The sequence below is a fragment of the Mauremys reevesii genome, linkage group 11 (genome assembly GCF_016161935.1).
Source record: "Mauremys reevesii isolate NIE-2019 linkage group 11, ASM1616193v1, whole genome shotgun sequence".
NCBI lineage: Eukaryota > Metazoa > Chordata > Testudines > Geoemydidae > Mauremys > Mauremys reevesii.
Genome location: NC_052633.1, coordinates 43,953,061 through 43,978,477, shown reverse-complemented (window position 1 = coordinate 43,978,477; position 25,417 = coordinate 43,953,061). Strand labels below are relative to the sequence as shown.

Below are 25,417 nucleotides of genomic sequence, written 5' to 3'. Positions count from 1 at the left end.
AATGAAAGATCTTGTAACCCAGATTATTTTATGCCATACAAACCCTCTCATGTTGGTATATAATCCTCACAAGTATCGGTGTGTGGAGATGATCAAAACAGTAAAATTAGCTGAATTGAATGACAATGCCCATATATTTCACACGTTATTTAAAATCTCTCCACAAAATGATCTTTTCAGATGAGCCTGTTCAAATGAACATTTCTGGATGCTTCCTGCATTTCCTACTTTGCTGTCATTTTCTGTTGGGTGCGTTATTTGTGATTTCATTTTTTAAAAGATAAAAAAAAATCTGATTTTAAGCAATAACCTCAAGGTAACAAATCACTAAAGAGCTATTAAAGTTGATGGTTTTCCTCATACTTGCAGTTAATCCTATGTTTCTACATGTGCATACTAGAGGTGGATGTCAGTGGAAAAGAGCTGAAGTTGAAAAGTAACTTTCTGGGCTAAATTCTGCATCAACTTGTATTTGGTGTAACTTAAGGGATGTTGAAAGCACCACCAGGGTGTAACTTAGCATGTGTTTAGATAGATGTGCTTTTTGCTGCCAGTTGGAATGACATGGCTCTAAATTTCACATAAAGCTACAGGAAATTTGTGGTAGTATCTTGGCCAAATGGTCAATTAAGTAGCACTTGAAGTGTCATTGAATTAATCATAAGTTTAGTTTTTTAAAGACATTTGTATTAAACTCCTGTTTGCTGGATTTCATAGCTCCTTCCTACCATGGATATATTTTTATGAAGCAAAAATACTGTACTCATGCTAGTTCATAAAAATTATATAAGCAGTCAGTACCAACTCTTCACTGGTCTGCTGAAGCAGATGTGTAGAGGGGAAGCATTCTTGAAAGGTAAAAAAAAAGAAAAGTAAAAATAGGGTTTCAAGGAGATATTGTAACATTAACTTATCCTCTCCTGAGCTTGAGAAAATTTCCAATTGTGGTACTCTTTAGAAAAGTATGTGCAATTGTGCAGTTATTCTGCACATCAGAATGAAGAGCAGAACAAATATTCACTTCACAATGTACAACAATTGAGAGGCATTCTAATAAACCAGGACACTGGCTTTGTTGCAGCCAGACCTAGTAGAGACATGTAGCTTTCTCTTCACTCCCCAGAACAGTTCCCTGTGCTTGGGACAAGTAACCTCCATTTGCAGAGTTCAGAGCACAGGTAGATTGCAATTACAGTTCTGCACCATGGGCTTCTTCACACAATTCAGCTTCAAAGTCCAGCCACAAAATGTAAATGCCTGTGTTATCTCAGACAATAGAGTTTGTTCACAATTAAGAGTCCTCCTTTCTGGGCCCAATCCCATGGGTATCAGTGGGAAGAGGAACTATTGCCATTGACAGGATAACATTGAAGGTGTCTGATGGCTTTAAGATGCACTACATCAGCACAGATGCTGCTGAGATAAAAATCTGGATTCCTCCTTTTTAAAAAAAAAAGAAACAAAAGCAATAACCCAATTTTTACGCATTTCTTATGTTGGATACATGTTATTTATAACATTGTCTTGAAAATGGGACATCGCAATCCAAGTTATTTATACATCCTTGAATAAGACCATTAAAGAGATATGGTTATCTTGAACTTTTAAAAATTACATAATTAAAATAACCATCAGTTTAAGAATGGCATGTCCTGAATTTTACTTCTTTAAAATACACCTGTAAAAAAACGGAAAGGGTTTTCTTCTTCTCTTAATACTAGAAAAGTCTTGAGAGCAACGCCACCAAACATCCTCTTCACTCCGTGCACAAACCTATCTGAGACCTACAACTCTGCCATTGTTACTGGTAAACAACTTTCTGAAAGAGCTTGTATGTTAGGTCCATCCAGTGCAGCGGATGAAAGAAAAGATGACAGCCTAGTGTATAAGACAGGAAGTACGGCTAACCGTCTGCAAAACTGACAATACCTAAAGGGTGCAACCCTGGGCCCACTGAATTTAATGGCAGGCTTGCTTCATTGACTTCATTGGGATTAGGACTTGACTCAAAATATCATCAAATTTACAAGGTAAACAAACTTAGAAAAATGTTCCTTTTAAAAGCTCTAGATCTTTCAGCTATAGTAATCTTATGTGTTGCTTATAACCATAGTAGGTACAAACATTTTCAGAAGGAAATATTTTCAAGTTGATGGTGTCTCTTGAAGAACAGGGTATACAAGGATTTTTCCTCATAAAGCATGTGAGAGCAGTTTTCTATTACTTAACGTGAATTTTGCATGCACATTCATATTCACTTATATCCAACACATGGTAGAATGCACATAAATAAGTTTCCTCTTTATGCTTGAGTAGGTCACTGGGAGTTATACAATGCATACCCTGACAATGACTTACACAGCAGGACACAAAAATAATTTAAAGCAATAGAACAGAATGTAAAAGTACCAGGAAATGTAAATATTTTATCTGGTTTTACTAGCACCGCTAGTTTTCAGGGGAAACTCAAGCTACAGAAGTACAAAGCAACATACTAATTGGTTTTATCTTTCCCTGTACTCTACCTGACTGGGTTAACTATTTAAACAAACATTTAAACAAACCAAGCTACAGTAAGATGATCTCTTACTTTCTTTAAAAATTACATATGCTCTACCCGCATCATGAACACAGCCTCAAGAAGTCATGAAGAAAAAAATATTAGCACAGTCTTCCTGAAGACTGATATGCAGTATACTATTTTTTAAAACAACCCCTATCATAAAGTCTGACACTGAAACCAACTAGATACTTAATATTTATATACCTGTTGTAAAAATGTCTTGTCACACCAAGTGTTCTGGCTATTTGGCTAGTAGGCCTTCTCTGATAATCTAGTGTGAACCAACCTCCTCCACCCCAAGCACAAACACATTTATAAACGGTATTATCATTCTTTTAATATGTCAGAAAGCCAAATAAATATATACCAAGCCTCTGTAGTTCTTTTTGCAGTACAGTAAGGAAGTGTACTATGTTAAGTGGCAGTAGTTAGACAGTCTTTATTGGACTACGGTTTTGCTTTATTGCTTATAAGAAGTGGATTTTTAAAATATACTTTTAAAACTATCACTTTTTTTCCTTTTTTTAATGTAGCATTTCAATAAATATATTAACTTTCCCAAGTCATCCCACATTTTGATGGTTTGGACATTTTCTAGTTCACTTTAAATCAGTTTCCTACAAAATAATACCAACAGTTCAGTAAGTGTCCCAGAAGAATGTTTCTTATGGAAGTGGTCTGACTGAATAGCTACAGCACCTTATAAAAACCTTGAATTTTAAAACCAAAAGAAATCTAAGAATGGTCATATTAAATCCATAGGAAAAACCCTCTATTGATATTGATACTTGGCAACAAGTCCTCTTTTCTCCACTAAAACTTTTATATTAATAACAGTATATTTTAATTTACAAGCTTCATGCCTGAATGCTCTTAACATACACATTCTAGTTATCCTTTGAGAAAAGATATAACGAAAAGAAAAAGGTTTAAGAAATATATATCAGCTTTATCTGCCTTGGGTTTGATAAATCAGGAGTGCAGAGCACCCAGAGGTCGTCTTGACATGAATGGGAAAGTCTTCAACTAAGAAAAAAAGGTGCGCACTGACTCATGACATTAGTTAACTAATGTGGTAATCAACACCAAAACAAAATCCTAGTTTAGACAAGGGCAGTTTGTAGCTTTCGTGTCCATAATCTTTACCTCAACCTTCAAACACATGGAAAAGTTACAAACTGTCTTGTATTCCTAGGATTTTACTTTGTTATTTACCTCGTTAGCTAACTTTTTTTCCCCTACTAAAGACAAAAAAGTGGGAGCTCAGTAATTCTTTGAGGGCTTGTCTAGAATAAGATGAAAGATGTGTTTTTAAAACATGCTAGCTCCAACATTTTAACCAACATGTGTTAACTGGTATTGAAGCCATTGAAGTTCACATTAACTGGTAGAGGTGTTAAAATACAACTTTTGCCCTGTCCACACTAAAGTTTGTGAAACGTTAAAGAGTGTTGGCTAACACACTTCAAAAATACCTTATTCTAGGCAAGCACTGAGTCAGGCCTGCGTTGTCCTGGGTTAGATACTTAGGATCTTTGTAACACAAGATGACGGGTATTTTTGAAAATGTGTGCCACAATGTCTTGTGCCTTGACTATCCATCTGCAGGATAACAGATGTGTTAAGGGTTAGTTAATTAATCAATGTGAAATGCTTTGAGAAAAAGGAGCTACAGAAGTGGAATAGATAGATAGATAGATAGAAGTATTTGAACCCTCCTTCCCTCACCCCCACTCTCCCAAAGTGATATAGACAGGTAGCCTCTAAAAGAAAAAACAGAAAAATATAACGAAAAAAAAGTTAAACTGATGTTGATGTTTATTTTTCTCTATGTTCTTGTTTTCTAATTTTTCTAACAGAAATTGAATTTTAACATGGCTACAGAGAAATAAAAGCAGTTACAGTTCCTCTCTCAGCACTTAGAGGATCAATATGAAAGAAAAACAAAATTCAAAAACTTAGAACTAAGCAGCAATGAGCTCTGCCTGTGTTGAGCTTGTTAGAGGATCAAATCAGGGTCTTAGCACCTGGACCAATGAATGCTAGTTAGCAGAATCATTATAGATTTACATAGTATCTACATTTTAGTTTTAAGTGGAAAAATGGAATTTTTCCCCCCCAAATTTCTATAAGTCAGGGAATAATTTCCCTTGTAAAAACATTAGTTTTGTTTCTTAAAACTACTCTACAGAGGCATCTATATCTAATTTTCTTCCAAAGCTATATTTCCTAGCTCTAGCACAGTGGTGGGCAACCTGCAGCCCGTGAGGGTAATCCGCTGGTGGGCTGGGAGACAGTTTGTTTACATTGACAGTCCGCAAGCACGGCTGCCCGCAGCTCCCAGTGGCCGTGGTTGCCGTTCCCTGCCAATGGGAGCTGCGGGAAGTGGCAGCCAACATGTCCTTGTGGGCCGCACCGCTGCCTGCAGCTCCCATTGGCCAGGAATGGTGAACCACGGCCACTGGGAGCTGCGGGCAGTCAATGTAAACAAACTGTCTCACAGCCCACGGGCCACAGATTGTCCACCACTGCTCTAGCACATGAAAATAGAAATTAAAAACTACTGCAATTACTACACCTGTGTACAGGGTCACTACTAGAATCTAGGCAGACTCCAATCCATTCCCACTCATTTGCCCCTCACCATAAGCACCGGTCTTTCGCCCACCATTAAACAGCTGTTGATAAGTATAGTCACGAAGAGAACAGTATCTACTTATTCCCCATCCCACCACTCTCCCCCATCCGCAGACACACAGAATTTTTAAATAATCATAAATTGTAGTAATAATAATACTTTGTTCCAAGATCTCCTCTCATCCTGTGTACTCCCAAGCAAGAGCAGATGAGTCTTTCAGACTGACACTGCTCAAACATAATCATCAAAGGGAAAAGTGTTATTGGCGGAGGATCTCCAACTTTAATTCACTTTCTTCACCAGGCCTACAGAGATAAAAACTGTTGACCTCTAGTTTATTGCACAAGGCCAGTTGCTTCTCCTGGCTTTTGCCTTGGGTTGGTTGTGGAATGGCTAGCTCAAAGTGCAATGGTAACTGGGGTGAAGGAAGGTTCTTTAGCTTCTCTTTTTAAAAATCATTTGTACTAAGCTTTGTACGCATGCACTGAGATTTTTTGTTTTAACTAGGACACACACACACACACACACACACACACACACACACACACCAAGCTGGACTCATAAAACTATGTATTCAGTGTTGTTGTATCAAGCAGGCAAGGTACTAACAAGCGTCAACAGGACTTTATTTTTACAGTGGAAACCTCTTTACCAAGCTGCTGCTGCACCCTCTGTAACTCTCACTCAGCCTCCTCCCGCCTCCTTCCTGTTTCCTGTCCTTTCAGACTCCCAACAGCCAGTGCTCCCAGTTCTAATAATTACAAGCACATCTAAACACCACAAGGGTTTCTGTAGCTGTGTCAGTCCCAGGATATTAGAGAGATAACTTGGGTGAGGTAATATCTTTTATTAGACCAACTTCTGTTGGTGAGAGAGACAAGCTTTCATGCTTACCTAAGACTAGGGAATGGTTAGCTATAGTTTTATGATCACCAGCTGGGTGAAGATCCACCCATTTCAGAAACAGCTTATGAAAAAATTTTGATCAACAAGGTCAGCAACAGCATTCTCGTTCACTATTTTATAGACAACTTGGCATTCAGGATCCTTGCTGTGCCCTCTTGAGTGCCTCATTTTGTGTGGAACTGAAGAGTAACATGGTGCCTATCAACACAGATGTGATATTGGTAGTTCTAATCAGATATTACCATGCAGCAATTATAGTGTGTAATAACCTTGCAAACTCTTGGACCCAGATCCTGGGATACCTTGTGCCCACTTTATGCCACATCCCCAGCAGATGCAGGCCTTAAGGCCAGTAGAGCCAATCACAGGTGAATGACCCCAGGGCAGAGCCAGTACAGCAGCTCCTATGTTATTTTCCCTTTCTGCTGGTGTTGTAGTGGACATGTCTGAGGCTTCCCCACACCCCACTAATCCTCATTTGCCATATTGGCCCCATAATGGGCCTACTGGAAGTCAGTATAATGGCTGCCCTAACTTACACAAGGAGGCCAGATCATCACACAACCAACCCAAGATTAGGAGACTTTAAAAACCTGCTGCAGCCAAGGATATGGACCATGGCCTCTGTTGCTATCTCAGAAGACGAACATTCATGAAATCACTGTTTTAAATTAATTCACAAATACCCATGGGGAAATGCAGGGTTTATTACCTTAAGACTGTAAGCCTGGCAACTGAACAGCAATATACAAGATTCACCTTCTGAATAGTATGTACTGTAGACAGGATTGTTAGAATGAAGAAAGACTAAAAGCAAAGCCAAGATTGCTGGTGAGATCCATCAGCTACTTATTAGCATGAGATTTAGAAAGCCACATGACAAAAGGGATAAAACAGCAGAAAATGATCCAGAATGCTATACTCCAAAGAAAGCAACATAAAAATATCAATGCTATCTGTTAATACCAGCTAAACATTTGTAAATGCAGAACTGCAGAAAAATTGATCTAAAAAGCAAGCAAAAGTACTGACCTACTTCAGAGCTCTTCATGTTCTGACTACCTCGTATTAGCTTTAAAGCTACAACTCATCTTCATCCTCATCCATTCAAAACTATGATCCAACATTTTACTGAAGGCTCCCCCTATTCTTCATATTCCAAGAAACCTGCAAGGAGGCTATTAATGTAATGCAGTGTGGAAAAGCAGTTGACTGAAACAGTGTCACAATATTTAAAGTATGGTGGAAACTTCTTCCAAGAATTCCTGTATAAGTTATCTTTGATGTTTACAGTAGACTTGCTGTTCCATCCCACAGTTAGCAAACTTCTGTGTATATCTACTAAAGGGGCACAGGGTTGGGGGAGGAGTGTCTGTCTTTGCCTCAGGATAAATGAGAATGATTTCAATTGTCTGTTCTTGACTTTCTAGTAAAATAGGATCCTGCTGAAGATCAAGTTCCTGGCAAGATGCAAGGGGAGGGAGATCTTTGAGTATAACTCTAAACTTCATTAAAAAGTTAATTAAAATACTGATCCATAAAAGAATGTCTGCAGTAGAAGGTTAGGACACAGCATCTCTGGGGCTGCAAATTCACTTGTGGAACACCTGAACTCCATAGGCAACATGGTGGTATGATAAGTCATATGATATAGGGCCCTAAAGGTCAATGGGCCAGAGTCATTTGAAAACTAAGATGGGAACAGAACAGTGATGATGCTCATGTTCAGAGGGATGCAACACAGAAAAGATATAAACATGGATACTAACTACACATTTATAAGTCATTTCTACTGTAACTTCTTTAACTATTAGCTTTCAGAAATATCTTCAACACAAGTTATTTGCCATGGGCCAGATTTAGGGGCGGGCGACCCAGGCAACCACCTGGGATGCCAGGTTTGGGGAGGTGCTGGGCTCGGGGTGCAGTTGGCAGATTTGTGCAGACCACCAGAACAGAGTGATCTCTACTGTATTCTGCCTTTTTTCTTTTGTAGGCATAGCCACAGGAAGGAATTTTTTTTTTCTGCTTTTGCCAGCTAAGCTCCAAATAGTCATTGGTTAAACCTATATATAGGACTCTGTACTATATTAAATTACTGGTGTCTGCATTATGTGCATTGCTCTAGATGTCTAGAAAAGATTAATTTTTTCTAGTCATTTTGTTACAGGGTCCCCTTAAGTAACTGTAACTAGCATATTGTAAAGAATAAAAGGTTGAAACTGCTGGGTCCAAATTGCTATAATCCAACAAATGTATGACGAGGAAATGCAGCATGTATTTACAGTGTTGCTTAGGCCAAGAGAATTGGCAACATTCTAAAATATATGGAGCCCAACAATGCAATATATCCAATCAATATTTATTGCAACCTTCTGTAGAAGCAATTTCCATTTTGGTGTGTTCTCTCAGACATGATGTTCTGAAACAGTTAAGTAACATAAAAAATACAGGTTCTGGGTTATATCTGTCATAATACAGAGTTTATGCAGCATTACATAATCCACTCATTGGTTTATGGACCCATGGTCCCCTTGGAAGTGTCACAAATCCACATGGTCCTAGAGTGATAGGTTTTGCATTTACATATATGAAAGAGCTAAAGAGTTTATTAAACAAAAAAGCCATGTTAAAAAAAAAGACAAGTTATTTTGGCTACACAACTAAAGAAGCTCAACAGCATCAATTGTTCCAGTAAAGGTCAGCTATGGCACCTATTTCAAACAATAGATTATAAAGATATTAAGGATTCCTAAATCCATCCTTTTTTGGGGGGGTCTGTTATCATAAGTACAGAACAAATGCAGATCTGTATTTGAGGATGGCAGAATAGAAGTGGAACAGTCAGGCATCGAGGCTGATAGCTGAATTCCACCCAATAAAATACTGGTTTTGTGCTATAGCTCAATGTCTCATGAGGACACAGTTGAGTACCCCACATTCCTTTCACTAGTCCAGATTCAGATATCAATACCATGAATACATTCTCCTATCCTCCACACAGCTTCACTGACCAACCTATTTTAACTGATCATTACAGCCAGTTTAGAATTCTTGAGTGATCTCCTCCTCCCTTCTACTTCTGCTATGCATTATTTTAATAGTAGAATTAGTCCTAGTTACCATTAGTAATAGGAAAACTTCAAAATGTTCACAAGTTTGCTTCAGATAAGCATCCAAAAATGGAAGAGATTTTATGCAAAAGTTTTTGAGAGCCCCCACTGGTCACAAAACCCTCTCACCCAAAGGTAACCCCACTGTCCTTTTTGCAAGTGTGACTGAAGGACTCTCTTTCTCCCCCATCTTCTGATGGATCTCCTCTTCAGCTAACAGTTTGTGGCCTGCACTGCCCCACACATGCCAAAATAACATAAACACACGCCTCCAGTTTTCACGAAGAGTGGCTCACTCATTTATCAGGAACATATAGGGTTTCCTTATGGAATTTTGGAGGGACAGATAGGGTGGGATACTTAACCAAACCCTTTGGTACTTATGAAATGGATTAGTCTCAGAGGTGGGAGACATCAGGTCATTTTTTAGTTTAGATAAACCCATCCTTAGTCATCAGTCCATAGCAATATTAAAGTTATCTTTAACTATTTTAGTTGCTATCCTAGGCCTGTAATGCAGCCTTGGGCATACACAATCACTCACGTTATGCACAAAGGAATACTACTACAAAAAGGGTTTATAAGTAGTTCAGTGTGTTTATACATATCAATACCTACAGATGTAAATACATACAAGCATTTGTGTATTCATGTGGCACCCATCATCATGGTATTTAAGTGCAATATATGTGGTGAGTATGATTCTCACACACACAGATACAAAGAGCTTGAACATAATTTAATTATATTTGCACTTTTATAGGACTTTCCATAGAGGGTCTGAATAATCTATACAACATCACTGTGAGGGAGAAAAGTATTATCTCTATTTTATAGACAGGGAAATGGAAGCACACATTCGATGACTCACTTGAGGACACACAAAATCTGTGAAAGAACTAGAAAGAAAAGCCCAGACCTCCCAGTTTCCAGTCCTGTGCTTCAGCTACTAGACAAGTCTTCGACTCTTATTTTTTGTGTATCTTCTTCCATTCTTGATCGTAATATTCAAGGGGGAAATCTTTTAAGTACAGAGAATAAGCAATTTATTAAGTGTAATGAAGTTATTTGTGCTTTAAAAACAAACAAACAAAAAAAACACCTCACCTTACACAGAATAAGACCTATAATTGATGAGACACTGAAATGGGAAAACAGTTCACATATATCAGGTAGATGACTATATCCACCAGTCTACTGTAGAGTTTTAAATCCCAGGTTTTTTTAAAAGGCCATTCATAAAACTATATTAGAGGTGTCTGTCTTCTATTAATGTTATGTCCTGTGACATCCAGTCAGTGAAAGATAAAAAATATGGCATTAACTGTTAGCAGAGGAATGAAATGAACATGTTGCGTGGTACAAGGTGACCCAGCCTAGCTTAACTGAGTACCAAACTATAATAAAATAAAACCTATGATCTTTATACTGGAAAAAGAGTAAAAACTGCAAAGACCAATTTAAATGAATCGTGTATATTTGTAACATGCAGCTGAGTCCTCTGCAACTACATGATCCTTGCAAGAGCATCGATATTGACAGGGTGAACTGAGTCCTGGTGAGATCAGCTCTTCCTGAAACTTCATCCTCCTGCTAGTACTCATTTTCTCTATAACAAAACCCAACATAAAAGTCCCGAACTTAAGCATCATTGTATGCACAAAGTAAAACCCTATGAATTCAAAACTGATACACAAGTCTGCTTTCCCCAGAAATAGTTGCTTTCTAATTATTTTAAGAAACCGATAGTTTTAATACCTATTCACAGCACATCTGAAAAAGTGCCAATGAAGTGAAATGAGGCACTTCAGATTTTTCATTCTCCTTTGGGTGAGATATTGAGGCTATCTAAACATTTTCAAGAGTTACCGGTAGTTACTTACTCACTCATTTACTGCTCACAGGCTCTGCTTTAGCACTTCAGAGAGTTCAATTTCATCTGAGACAAACACTTTCCATTTTAAATATGGGGAAGTTCAGTAGCGCTCTATTGAAGGAATGAAGAGCTACTTTAAACAAATTCAAAAAAGTATACTGTAAATTTATTCAAGCTGTAAAAATAAATTTACAGAAAAAGCTGCAAAAAACAGTTGAAAGACTAACATTTTTCAAAACGTTATGCACAAATTAACATAGGTGAATACATACAGCAGGGCATAGAGAATGCATTAAGCATACCAATTGCAAATAGGAACATCTCTACAGTAACCCCAAAGTGATTTCTGGATATTACCTTGCACTGTTTGCAATGTGACACTGAAATGTCACAACTGTCATCGTGTGTTGATGCAATACAACAATGTAATCATTACCTCAATGCCAGGACATTATGATTGTTTGATGCTGGAACTTTACTCAATAGAATGGATCCAATTCAACTAGTCAAATCTGGGTAACAGAACAGAATTTTGCCCAATATTTACCTTTCCTCTATCCCCACCCCTGATAGGAGGAGGAGCTAAAGATTTTTCTTCCCACTCTTCTTCATCCCCATCCTTTCTGGTTTCTAGGACATAGTGTTTTTCCTCTCACCCTCCTTGCCATTTTCTAAATATTTGAAAAAATGCTGTGGGAATGTAGATGCATGAGACACCACTAGGATCAATGCCTCCCTAGCTCTGTGAGACACAAGCAGATATCAAATCTCTGCTCTGAAATCAAACCCCAAAACTTCACAGGTACCAGGGCTCCCTAGAGTGACTTGCTGGAGTACCAGGGGTATAGAACCAAAACGGGGTCTTAGACATTTTAAAAAATTAGGAATAAGGTGGGCACCCACCAGGAGTACTTTAACTTCTACTTCTCTTCATCGCTCTGATTGGTACGTTTTCAAAGTACTGCAGAGAAACTTAACCATGTAGCTTATTGGACCAGGTTCTGATCCCAGTTACACCAGTGTAAATCCAGAATAACTCCATCAACCTCCATCTGATTTCCTGATTAGAATCTGCCTTACTGGGCCAGAGCCTCAGTTGTAAATTAGTACAGCTGCATTGACTACGGATCTACACCAGCTGGGGATCTGGCCCATTGACTTTAAATGTTATCTCAGCATCTATACCATGCTGACAGCATTCTATTAGAAGTTGTACAATTCCAATATGTCACAATGGACATACCCAGCCTATATGGCAACATGCAGTCCAGGCACTTCAGAACTGGTTGAAGGGGGTCACAAAGTTAAAAAACAAACACACACAGCTTTGAAAATATACCCCTACAATATCTAGAGATGGTACCAAGACGTCGGTGATAAGCAGTTACTTAACTACTCCACCCAGATTGAAGCCAGAAAAACAGGCTGAAAAAACATATTTGAAGGGAAAACCAATATCTTTGTATAATAAAATGGTAATAAAATCTTTACCAATTATCCTAGTATTTTCTCAAAATAGGCACACTCTCTTTCATGCCTTAATTTTATGTTTTCCTTTGCCCCATGTTAAAGCACCAACATAATTATCCCCTATAAGGTTGAGTGAGGTCGTGATTATTTAGCTTTTTTTTTTAATTTGTGGAATTTAGGCGAGACTGTTCCAAGCTGTTTATCAAAGTAATGGCTTGATTGGCTTTAGCATTTTTCGTAATTGTTAAAACAAAACAAAAAAAAAAGAGCGTTTTCTAACAAACGGAGGAGAAGGAGGTTAAATACTTTAATCACTCATTTGCAAAAAAAAATTTCTATTTGAACATGCATGCAATGTAAAGGGGCTCCTAATTTTGGAGCCAATTCTCAGGATTTAATGACACCGCTGTGTAACTGAAAATGTAAACTATGGCTATATGGTATTAAGGCATATTCTTTGTCAACTTAATAACATATTACAAGTAGTATTTATATTGTTTTACTTCTCTTTTGAAGTTTTTAATGTGGGTTTATCATAAAAATGCTGATCACTTTCATCACATAGTGCCTCATCCTGATGTGAAAGATTTTCTAGAGGTTTGTAATATTTACCTAGAAACATTATATAGGACTACTCACATGAGTGCACCCTGATTCAGGACAGAATCCTGATTTAGAAAAGCACTTAAGCAGATCCTTAAAGTTAAGTATATACGTAAGTGCTTTCCTGAATGGGAGCCTTAGTGTATTAAAAAGAAACACGATTGTATCTAAGCAGCTCCAAACTGCTACTGAAAAGATATCTTGGCACTTTGGGAAGAGGGGGAATACAATTTAAACCTCTCATTTTTTTCTCAACCCCCCTTTTTCTTAACTATCCTTGCACTCATATATATCACTTCAAAATAAGAAAACTTTTTCACTCTCCCTTCTGCTTCCAGAATTTGTCTGCCACCACCATGTAGTATAGTGAACAGAATCTTGTTATTCAGTGAGGAGGATTGATACTCAAGACATGACATCAGAAAAGCTCAAATGGTGTGATAATCTGTGACTATGCAGGAGATTTTCAAAGGCACAAACAGCAGTTAGGTGCCTCACTCCACAGGTAGGCACCTATATGCCATTTGTGCCTCTGAAAATCTCCTCCATAGCAGTTTTCTAATAATACAAAACAAAAAATACTTTTTCTTCTTGTTGCTGCATGGCAGGGTTAAAAAGAACCACCAAATAGGTGTTTACAGATTACCATATGAAGTATCAGATAAAGTCCTGTTGGATTTCATAGGGATGGCACCAATATGGTTCAACAGACATTTCTCTAAGAATTAAAGAGAATGGTCTCTTTTTTTAATAGATTTGTTGAACCATTCAACAGAATTTAATAGAGAATTCTTTCTCTGCTACAGAATTCTATTACTGGATGGGTTACCAAAAAAAAACAAAAAACCCACCAGTAAAAATAATTTTGTTCTCCGTTAAATTCTAGAGTTTTCCTTACAGAAAATTGGGGTGGAGATGAATATATGCCTAATTTTTCCCAGATGGTCTCTTATCCTATTTCTGCTCATTAACGAAAATGGTGGCAATGACGACTATTACCTCTTAACATTAACATAGTTTTGCTGATTCATAGATCTCAGACTGCTTTAAAGATTGTTCAGTATCAGCCCTATTTTGTAGATGTGGAAACTGAGGCACAGAAAGGTTTAGTGACTTGCACAATATTCCTCAGAACAGAACCAGGAATAGAATCCCAATTTCCTGGCTCCCAATCTGGCACCATAGGAGTTGGCCCACAGTACCTTTCAGATTCACTGTGGCAGGTATCAGGTGACCCACCTGTCAATAGTTGTCAGCCCTCACAACTCTCATTAAATATATTTAGTCTCTCTCCCAACTCCTGGACTATGTCTAGCTATATGTTTGTACAGCGCCTAGCACAAAAATTCTAATAGATAAGAATAATCAAAGTCCATTATTCTCCTTTCTTTTAAAAAATCTATATTCCTTTCCCACAGGCAGACAGAAGTTTTTGAGGTGGATTAGCATTCAGATTTAGTTACTGTATATAAACCTCCCCACATAGAATGATTCCATGAAGCTTGTGTTTTTTACTCAAGCAGATTTCAATTTTGTAATTATTCCTCTTTGAAATATTCGTAATTGCAGCCTTCAGCAATTCACTCATGCCTTAAGAAAAAAAATATTGAATTTATTGAAAATGATAACTTTGGCTGAAAATGCTTTTTCTATTCTATAGAACTTAACTGAGAATTATATCACTTCTATAGAATGGTTTTAAAAAGCTACAGAAAAGATATCACTTCCAATTAAATTCTACTGGTTAAGAGTAATTTCCATAGAATCCTATTGGTTTCATCCCTATTAAATTCGCTAGCATATTTTTGTTTGCTAATTACTAACAGTTGTCCTTTTCCATAAAGAAAGTTCCCCCTGGATCTACTTTAATGGCCAGTCTGTTCTAATGTTCAGTTAATGCCTTCTTCATTTGTGCTGAATACTTTTGTATCATGTACACAGTCTCTGTAAACTTCAGATATTAAACATCTCTTTATTTTGTACTACGTTACATTCCCATGTAGTGCCCAAAACTGCAGTCTTTACAAACTGGAGTTTGGGATGCACAATACTTCCGGATCAGGGCCTAAAATCGCTTTTTCCCCTAATGATCACAAACCTAATTTTCCTAATCTCGCCTCATAGTTATGCCCCCTGAAGCCCAACATTGCTGCTCTCTCCTATACTTATTTCATTTTCCCAATATTCTTCCACTAATGCTGTGCTCAGAAATATGCCCAGATTTTACTATCATTATATCATCACATAGATCAGGTCAGCTATTTGTCTTATATGGCAGCTTTTTATCATGACAGGCAAATTTTTCATATCAACAACTACAGTGTGTTACATATATTTGAAAGAAGTTGTGTGGGTTTTATTATTAGGTCTTTATGCTAAGCTTTTACCATTTTGTAATGTTAATGATCAGTAACCATGGGATCATGAAAAGACTTTCTTTAAACCTACAGACACATTCAGTGATAAAATATTCTCACAGTTTCAGAACCTATGAAACATATAGCAATGCATGTTAAAATTTGCTCTCTGACCGACTTCTATGAGTACTGCATACTACACATAAGCTACTCTTAAGGTTCTTACAGGGATGTTAAATGCTACACAAACTTTACACGGGAAGTTTGTAACTATTAATGTATCAGAGTTTCTACTTTAGTGATTATTCAGCTGGTATTATTTTTTAATGGATTCTTTTTTAAAGAACTAGATTGTGATTAATTGCAGTCCATGATTATGTACATGAAAAGGATTGGTTTGAACCTTTGCCCTAGACATACACAAGGGTAAAAGGGAGGATACAAAGGTTATGGCTTAATAGTTTTACTTAAATAAACTGTGACATCTCTTAATAGACCCAAACAATCCTATTTTTTGTGTTCATTACATACATTTTTCACTGCCTAATGTGAGAAGTGATTCATGTACAATGAAATGGGCCAGTCAAACAGGTATCTGAGTTGGAGTGTATTTATCTTGTTTCATCAATTGAAAAATGCTTAATTTGTTCTCAAAACCATTTTTTTAAATATTACAGTCTCCATTTACATGTTTGTTTGTTTTGTTTTGGTCTTCTAAAACTTCAATATATTGTATAATTTAAGTTGGGGCAATACATGCACCAGTATTAAACAGAATATTGTATTAGGCACCGTATCTGCTATTAAGGTTGAATACCAGCTTTTATCATAACTCCCTTTTTCAAGTGCTGAAATTTTACATGGTTTGTGTATGCCCAAAGGTGAGCTTTCCTGAACATTTCAGCAAAAACCCAGCTACTGTTTTTGAGTTTTGTTTGCTGGGATGATGGTTGGGAAAAAGAGGGTGGGGGGGAGAATGGGGTTGGGGGGAATATACCCTGGCTACATTTCCCTCCAAATATTCCTATCAGAAGTACTCTGTATCACTAACTCAGAATCTGAAGAAATCTGAGTCAAATATGGCTCATTTTTTAGATCTCTGAAAGAACAAGGAATTGGCATGAGAGTTATTTTTAAAAAAACTCTTTTATGCATGCACAATAGGGCTATTTCAAGGATCTCAAACTAACCCTTGGACCCTAGAATCTGAAAACAATCATTTTATTCTCACTTTTTGATTATTCTGTTTTAAGTCCTGTTCAGCTGTGACTATCTGGGAGCTCTTCAGCTGAACTTTGAAAGGACTTTAACTAACTATACAAAGTTTTTAATATGCCTAGGATCTGGATATGTTATGGACTGGCTTTAATACGACATTGCACCTAAAATAGTAGGTTAGGCCTCAACACCCTTTTTGAGGTAAGAAAATATTATTCCCATTTGAAAGCTAGGATAAATGAAACTCAGAGAAGTTAAGTGACATATCCAAGAGCCCACACATTTGTCTGTCTGTTAGAGCCATGCCTTATCCAGTAGGTGCCTCACAGGAACCATCACAATCTCTTTTTGTTTCAATTTCTCCATCTGCAAAATAGGGATGATAATATTTACCCACCTTTGCAAAACCCCAAAATGTTTACAGATAGAAGTAATTTTAAGATTATGAACACTTAAATTTGAATGACCCAGATTTTGATATTGTCCAGAGTTTTAGTTGTTTGCAGTGTTGGAGTAGTCATACTGGTCCAAGGATCTGAGAGATGAGGTAGCTAAATACAAGATTAGCTCAGACATTCTGCTTCCTTCCCCAGACCTGAAGAAGAGCTCTGTGTAGCTCAAGAGCCTGTACCTTCCACCAACAGATGTTGGTGCAATAAAAGATATTACCTCACTACCTTGTTTTTGAGTTTCTTAGCCACATTATGAAAATGATTGGATTTGTTTTAAATGGAGCACAGCTACGGGTGTCATTTGTACAATTTAATCAATGATCTATCTATTTATATCACAGGGTTTCAGTGTCATTGTCCAACATCAATGAAAATGTTCAGCTCTTTGGAACCCCAGAAGAGCAGAGTTCAATTAGTCTTATTTCATCACAGTAGGAATGTTAAGAAAATAACTCAGCTCACTGTGTTTATGTCAGATTTTGAAATACTTTGACAATTCAAGCTTCGTTTTAACATAGCACAGGTAGAATCTCTTCTCTTCTAGGAACAGGATTAAAAATGAACATAGCTGATAAAAGGAGGTGTAGCTCATTTTAACACTATGTCTCAATGGCTGTGAAGTTATATTGGGGCAAATATTCATTCTTGTTATCCAATGGGAGATTTAATCCCTGACAGAAGCAGAGAGTAAATACATGCCAAAAATGAGTGGAAGTTTTGGTTTCCTTTTTAGTATTTTTATTTAAAATGCATCCACAGTGATTTTCTAATTAACATAGAATGTTACAAAAAAACTTATGGGAGGGAGAAATCACACCACTCAAGAGCTGTGCCAAACCCAGCAAGGCTCTATTTGCAATACAAACTAAACCATGCATGCAGGGTGCTGGAAGGAAACCAACTCCTGCAGTTTTGACTGGAGGACCATATTTAATGAATCACAATTCCCCATTAGAAACCCCTAACAAGCACCAACGACTCCCCATAACTACTGAGCTCCCCACACCTTTCAAAACCAGGGTGGAGGGGGAAAAATTGCTTGCTGTCCAATGGGAAAGTGGAGGCCATCCTTCCCAGAACAGAGCTGAAGGAAGGTAAGGACCATCTGCGTATGGGGTGTCAAGCTTTTAAGATACAGGAAAGAAGACTGGCCAATTTCACAGGTCTGAGAGCCTCCTTGGCCTATACTCATGAACATTTTGCAATAAAAGCCTGAAGTCAGTTCCCTTCCATCTCCTCCTTTGTCTGTCTTGCAAATTTAGATTGTAAACTCTTCAGGCAGGAACTCTCTCTTATTACATGTTTGTACAGAGCCTGTTAGTCCTCTAGGTGCTACTATAAATCAAACAAAAAAAATAATGAATAATAAAATCTGCCTCAGATCTGGACCTCACATCCATGTACAAGTTCAAGTGAACTCAAAGCAAATAGTTCACACAACTCTAAATCACATCCACTGATGAAATGAGCTTCCCCCCCCACACACACACTTTCTCTCACTATTACAAGTCACTTTTCCAGAGCAAAACACATTTTTAATAAATAAAACAAAACTTACAAACACTGATATTGTTAGGAAATTACGAAGATGCACATTTAAAGAACTGAGCTCAAGATCCAGGAGCCAAGTACTCTTGGGTTCTAATTCCAGTTCTGACACAGAATCCTGTTGTGGCCTTAGAAAATCCACTTTGGCCCTGACCCCGGAAAGACTTAAGTTTGTGCTTAACTTGGGTGACAGGAGTACTCCTATGGACATATTTAGAGCTAAGCAGGTGCACAACTCTTGGCAGGATTGGGGCTTTAATCCCTGTGCCTCTGGTCCCCATGTGTATGACGAGGATAACAACACTTACCTACTTTTAAGGATGTTCTAAGGATTAATGTTTGCCAAGCTCCAATCCTGCAATTGATGATACACACACAGACTGCTGTGCCCTGTCAGTTGCAGAATCTGGGGCCCAAACAAGTGCTAACTATTCGAAAATGCTACCTCATTAAATGGTAACATGCCACAGCTGTTAAACGATCATGTGTTCCACAGCCTCCAGTACCAGGCATAATATGAGAGATCCATTCAAAATACAAGTGCAATGTGGGTGTAAATTAATATATACAAATACATGCACACACACACACACAGAGTTCTAGAACTCACAGCTACGCAGGGGAGAGAGAGAGAAAGAGTGTGCTGCACTTTCTAGCTCCCTGCAGACTTTTGTCTGAAAGCTCCTTTGGAGAAGAAGCAAGAAAAATTACAGGAAGGCGCAATTTTGAGCAACTGAATTAAAATAAAAAAAGTGGTCTCAGCCAAGTCACACCTCTTGGTCTCCTGAAAAATCCCACAAAAAACTATTTGAGCGATGTCATCAAATTCAAATAATTCACCTGACGTCACACTGGAGAAGCCAACCATGAACACCTCACAAATTATTATTTTGATCCAATTGTTGAGAGAATTACAGCAAAAACTGCGCTTTCCACCGCTATTAAAGCGGTGACCCTGGCAGCACTCTTTTGTGCTGGACTTTTTATATCATCAAGCCTATTAATCAGATGGCAGTTCAAACTGATGTGCTTCAAACTGACCCTGGCTAGTACTTTAATTACTTGAATGTGGAAAGTCTTAATTACCATTTAATACAAGTTTAATTTTAAAAAATTAAGTGTAAAATTCAGTTGTCTAATAAAGAGTTGTATTCTTTACTGTGCTTCAGCATAGACACTGAGGATGCAGCAATTTACTATTGACAAGCACTAAAGAAGCAGGTCATTTCACAAGTATAGTAGTGTGGACAAAGGTGAACCGGGCAACTGATGAAATCTGTGGCCAAGGCGAAATAGCAATCTCTGAGCCAAATGGTAATAAAGTTACTGAAATGAAGCAATGTAACTTCTAAAATGTACTGTCATAAGCAGGATACAGGCTTCAAAGTGGCTTGTCTAAAGTAATTAAAACATTGTTCCTTAAGAACCAATCAAAATGGCTAACCCCACCGCTGACTATGTATGTAGGCTGAACCAAACAGCAAAGATAATAAGGTAAAAATAAGTAAGAAAGTCAGCAGTGGCAACTGTAACTAATCTTCTAGAAAACGGACGTACATGCATCATAAGAGCAGAACTATTTGCCGAAGCTGTATAAAGGAAAATTTCTTTTACTACTGTTTCCTGGTTCAGCATTACTACTCCACCTTGATTAGGGTTTCACAATGAAGATGAATCAGTACAAACTTAGTTTTCAAACTCCAATATCCAATATTCCTTGTTAACCAAAAAGAAAGTCAGTCATTTCCCCCACCCCCCAATATCTATTAATGGCATTGATAATTTAATAATTGGGAAGGCATCATTGTCTAGAGGATAGGCACTAGACTAGGAGTACAGAGATTTGAGTTCTGTTCCCAGCTCTGCTACTAACCTGCTGTGTCACCTTGCACAAGTCACTTCACCTCTCTGTATTTCTTTTTCCCCTAACTAACCTTTGTCTGTCTTGGCTATTTTGAGTGTATTTTCTTTGCAGCAGGAACAGTCTCTCACTACATGTTTTTACAGTGCCTAGCACAATGGGGCAGCCATCTCGGTTGAGACCTGTAGATGCTAGTGTAAAACAAATTAATAATAATAAAAAATCAATTATCTGAAAGCATACTTATCCACATTTATTCAGTGTCCCTATAATATTCTAATATAAAAATGTGCAGCTTACAAAAACATTTTAATATTAATATCTGGTGTGCAGTTTATGTGACTGATGTACTGATTTTCATAAAATTAAGAACACCTGCAACACATCTCTTAAAACACTAACAATGGAATTATCCACCGATACTTAAATCATTTGTCTAAAAGGAGACACAAGGAAGTCGATCTTCCTTTAAGGCCTGATCCAGCAAAGCATTTAAGCATGTACTTAACTTTAAAGACATGAGTAGTCTCATTGAAGCCCTTCAAGTTAGACATGTGCTTAAATAGCTTGCTGAACTTAGACCTTACAGAACAGCTGAGCTCAATGTTCATGGATGTTATGCAAAATATTTATTATTGGACAATATCATTTAAAAAAAAAGACATTTTAGTTGCTTATATTACACACAAGTTATCAATTATAGAAACAGGCCATGAAATATTTTAGTCTTTTAAATGCAAAAGAAGAATAAAACATATTTAAAAGTACAAAATGTTTCCCTCACAAGGAATAACATCTTTGAATATATTATTTCCTTTCTATTTAGTTGATAAAACTGTAAATCTCTTTATACTAAATGACCTCTCTAAACACATACAAACACCATATGTGAATAAAATCTATGAATTATCATTTATGTGGAATGTAAAGGATTTTTTCAAATACATGCATTTAAAAATCATATTTGGAACCATTTACCCTTAGCAAAAACCAAAAAACACACTTCCCTCTCAGGTGAATGAAGCAATATTACAAGCATTGGGAAAACAATAGGTTTGCTATTCAGTTGTGTTTTGTATAAATTTAATCTGCATTTTCAAGTAATATCCAAACTGAGCTAAAGAAAGGACATATGAACAGTAATTAGAAACCAATAATATATTTATACACAGAAGTAAACAGTAACTGAATTTTGAAGCTGTATTACTTAGACTTAAGTGGTGAAGAAAAATGATTAAAAGATAATCAAGATTTGGTTACTAAGGCCACAAGCTATAATGAAATGCCACATTGAGAGACACCAATCTTCCATATTTTAACAAAATATAATTTAACAATGAAATGAACTAACCTTTAGCTCATGCATTTTATTTCGGTGGGTTTTTTTTTTTGAAAGCATATTAGACCATCCTCAAATTAGAAATATTCTGAAAGCAGTGACAGAAAAGCAGAGTTAATTTTCATGCTAACCAACAATGGAAGCTTTACACACATTTATTTTGGTGGTGGTCCAACTCTTGTAAATCACTGCAGGTAGAATTGCATTCCCTGAAGAATGGGAAACAAGTCTATCCAGAATTAAGTACTATTTCTACGATTATATGCCATGAGTGATGGTGGGCTAATGGCCCCAGCTAGTTCGCATGGTTTCTATTCATCCTCTGAACAAACCTAAAAGCTAAGAAAAGAGAACGAGAACAACTGATATCGTCCTTACTCCCATAAGTTTTTACAGTCCAGAGTCAATCCTGAGGTACATGGTCAATTTTATTTTTCTTACATAAAACCGTATTCACCAGTGGGACTTGAAGACACTGGCAAGAGACGCAATAATAAAATTGCATAGGGAATTTGGTGTTGCGCCACTTACTACTATCAGTAAATGACTACTTGCTTCATAGACTTTCTACTTATGTGAACCACTTCCCCGTCATGTAAAGCTAAAATGTTCACAAAATCAGCCAGAAATAAACCAAAAGCAAAAAACCTCCAACAACTTGTTGTTTAATAAAGAAACATCCTAAATGAATCCCTCTTCTCCTGGAGTTTTGAAATTTAATCAAATTTATCCTTCTTGTATAGAAAAGGTTTCTAGTTTCTCTAAGATGAGAGTTCAGTTACCATAACTAATGTATTTTACTAGCTTTAAAATTCCAATTGTGTTTAATACAGTTTCATGTTGCATCAAAGTACAAAATCAATACCATTTGTCCAGCATACAGGAAAAATGGAATCTATAAACTGCTCTTATTGAGTAATTAAACACCTATTATTGTCATGAGTAGTGAAACAATGAATTTGATAGATAAATTTTTGCAAGAAAATACTGCAGTGATTAATACCTCCCTACGTATTAAATAAAAATGACTGCCTTTTGTGCGGTAGTGCTGGCAGAAGAACAGAAATGAGAGAAGTAGTTGCCTGTGCCACAATAACAGGCTAACCTTGAACTGAACTCCTTTCCTCAAGAAATTAAATGCTGTAGCAGGACTTTAAATCCCTCCACTTAGAGCTCATTTGTGTTCCATGTAACCTGCAGTTCCTGAAGAGAACTCATTATCTTCTAAAGGAGAATCTTTTTATAATATCTTTATGAATGTGTATATTGTTTCTGCAAAAAGTATTTCATATCAGAAAAAGAGATAAAGAGTATTAACCGTGTAAACAAAGCAAAAAGACTTGTATCGTTAAGACACCATTTCTGCTTCCTGGGAATTCAAACACAACGTACAGTGTTAGAGAAAAGAGAATGAGGTTAAAGAAAATGTATCTTTACAGCAAAATTTTAATCTGATGCTAAAATGCCTTGGTCTTTCTGTTGCTATATGCCTGTATTGCACGCACTCTGCCCCTCCCCCAATGCCCCTCCTGTAGCTTTGGCTTCCTATTTTTCTTTTCACTTAGAATAATGCACTAGGAACAACTATAGAGTACAAAAGATGAATCTATGGATTTGACACTTGTAAAGGGTAACCCTATTTCACAAAGTGAGATGGGACAAAAAAGAAAGAAAAAAGGCCACAGAAGCAATAACTGCTCACCGAATTACCATTAAATTGTAAGATTTACAAGCCAATGTACAGTAAGTGCATATCTAATGGAGTTTGTCCTCTAAAAGAATATAGAGCAGATCTTTGCAGCATAAGAACTATGCAGGTTATCTATTTTTCTTTACTTATATTATTTTATATTTGGAGAAACAAAAGACAAACCATGCACCTAAATCCAGCATTTGTATACATATTAAAACAATATTACAAACCTATACTAAAAATAACGTACTATATTAAGAAAGGCTTTTGTTTTTTAGTTTAATCAGAATGGGTGAAAAAGAGGTTTAATCGTAGCCAATATTCCCTTCACAGGAATCTTGTAATAAAAGCAGATCACATATTATAAATGTAGTTAAATGATATGATCTGGTAGGATTTAATGAAAGGTCTTTTTATTTTTGTAATGCACTTGATTAGAATTTGCAATGTCTTTTTTATAAGATATTTGTGCTAAATTTCAGATTGTATTAATCATTAGAGCCTTAATCATCCATAACACTTACATTCAGATAATAGTGACAACATGAATAGGATTCATGAAAGGCATTATTATTCGTGATCGATAGCATTTTGTCACCACTTTGATTGCTCTCATTCATATTAGCAAAACTGTTGAATGAGTTAACTTTAGAAAATAACATGGCAGTTCAGGCAATTATTTCAAACTTCTCATAAGAAATCAAATAGAAGCAACTGCTGGTATTTAATACCTATGTATACATCTGTTACAGAGTTCACAAACAGTACGCTGTATTACCTTAGAATAAATAATCACATGCTGTATCAGGTGACTACGGAGTCACTCATGCCTCTAATAAAAATAAGTATTTTAGATAGAACAGGGAAATTTTGAAATGGGTAAAATAATTCAAAGAATAGCAAGGCAATCCTGCTACACTTCATTCTTCACTCGGATAAGTTTTATTTTTCTTAGTTAAACTTCAACTTTCACATTTAAGTAGCAGAATCGAAGTTATTATCCTCTGATCTAAAAATAAATGAGGACCACTTTGCAATTTTTTTCCATTATCTGAATTTTACAGGATTAACAAGCAACGCACAAGATCAGCAATGATAGCCTTATTCTTTCAAACCTTAGTGAATCAAGTTCACTAAAGGTGAAGTAGTGGAATTATCAGTACAAGTATCTGTGTCATCAAAGCCTTCCGAGAGGTAGTATATGGAAATGCCTAAACAAATAGTAGCATAAAAGCTGTATATATAAGAAAGGGCACTCCCAACATTTTTCATTAGAACAATTCCAGTTTTTGTTTTATTATGTAGCATTATATTATGGGCAAAATACAAAATCCTGCCTCTAAATTACCCTAAATGTGAATGGGTTAAAGCTATGCTACAGTGAACCAGAGAATTTCAAGAAGCTGATGAAAACCAGTTGACCACCTGATACTTTTTCAGCAGGGTGATAAAATTAAAGGATTGCTTTGATTTGCTTGAAGGATTACTTTCTATAGTTAATTGTTTAAAGTGCACAATCTTAACAAAAAGAGAAAAAATATCAAGTAGGTTAATGCAGAGTGAGCTAATTGCAAGCTGATTAAATTGTGCAAAGCAAGAGATATTTCTAGTGTTACATACCATCACAAGGGCTAGTCTTTTCCACCCTGCTGCTGCAGCAAACAAGCTGATTTGCTAACAAAGTGGTCAGCTCGGGCATTTGCACAGCATCTCAGTAGGTCCACAGGCGGCTGCTTCCCATGCAGAGAATCTCAAGCTCCATTTTCCAATCTGATTACAC

General features: G+C 36.8%; 1 protein-coding gene across 9 annotated transcripts in view; it reads right to left on the bottom strand.

The window, feature by feature from the left end:
• Nucleotides 1-25,417, bottom strand: part of FIGN (fidgetin, microtubule severing factor) — a 442,763-nt gene that overhangs the window by 57,592 nt on the left and 359,754 nt on the right. The window contains exons 1-2 of one of the 9 annotated variants that reach the window (XM_039495351.1): nt 12,000-12,269; nt 11,104-11,207 (exon numbers count right to left, since the gene is read on the bottom strand). The exons of 3 other annotated variants lie outside the window; for them this stretch is intronic. Coding sequence is in view for 3 of the 6 variants with exons in the window: in XM_039495346.1 (XP_039351280.1) it covers nt 11,108-11,111 (4 nt within the window). In the remaining 3 variants the exon portion in view is untranslated. Of the gene's footprint in view, nt 1-11,103; nt 11,208-11,532; nt 11,552-11,999; nt 12,270-21,956; nt 22,033-25,417 lie in introns of those variants that run through there. 5 more of the 9 variants (XM_039495346.1, XM_039495348.1, XM_039495347.1 and 2 more) reach the window with 5 other exon arrangements.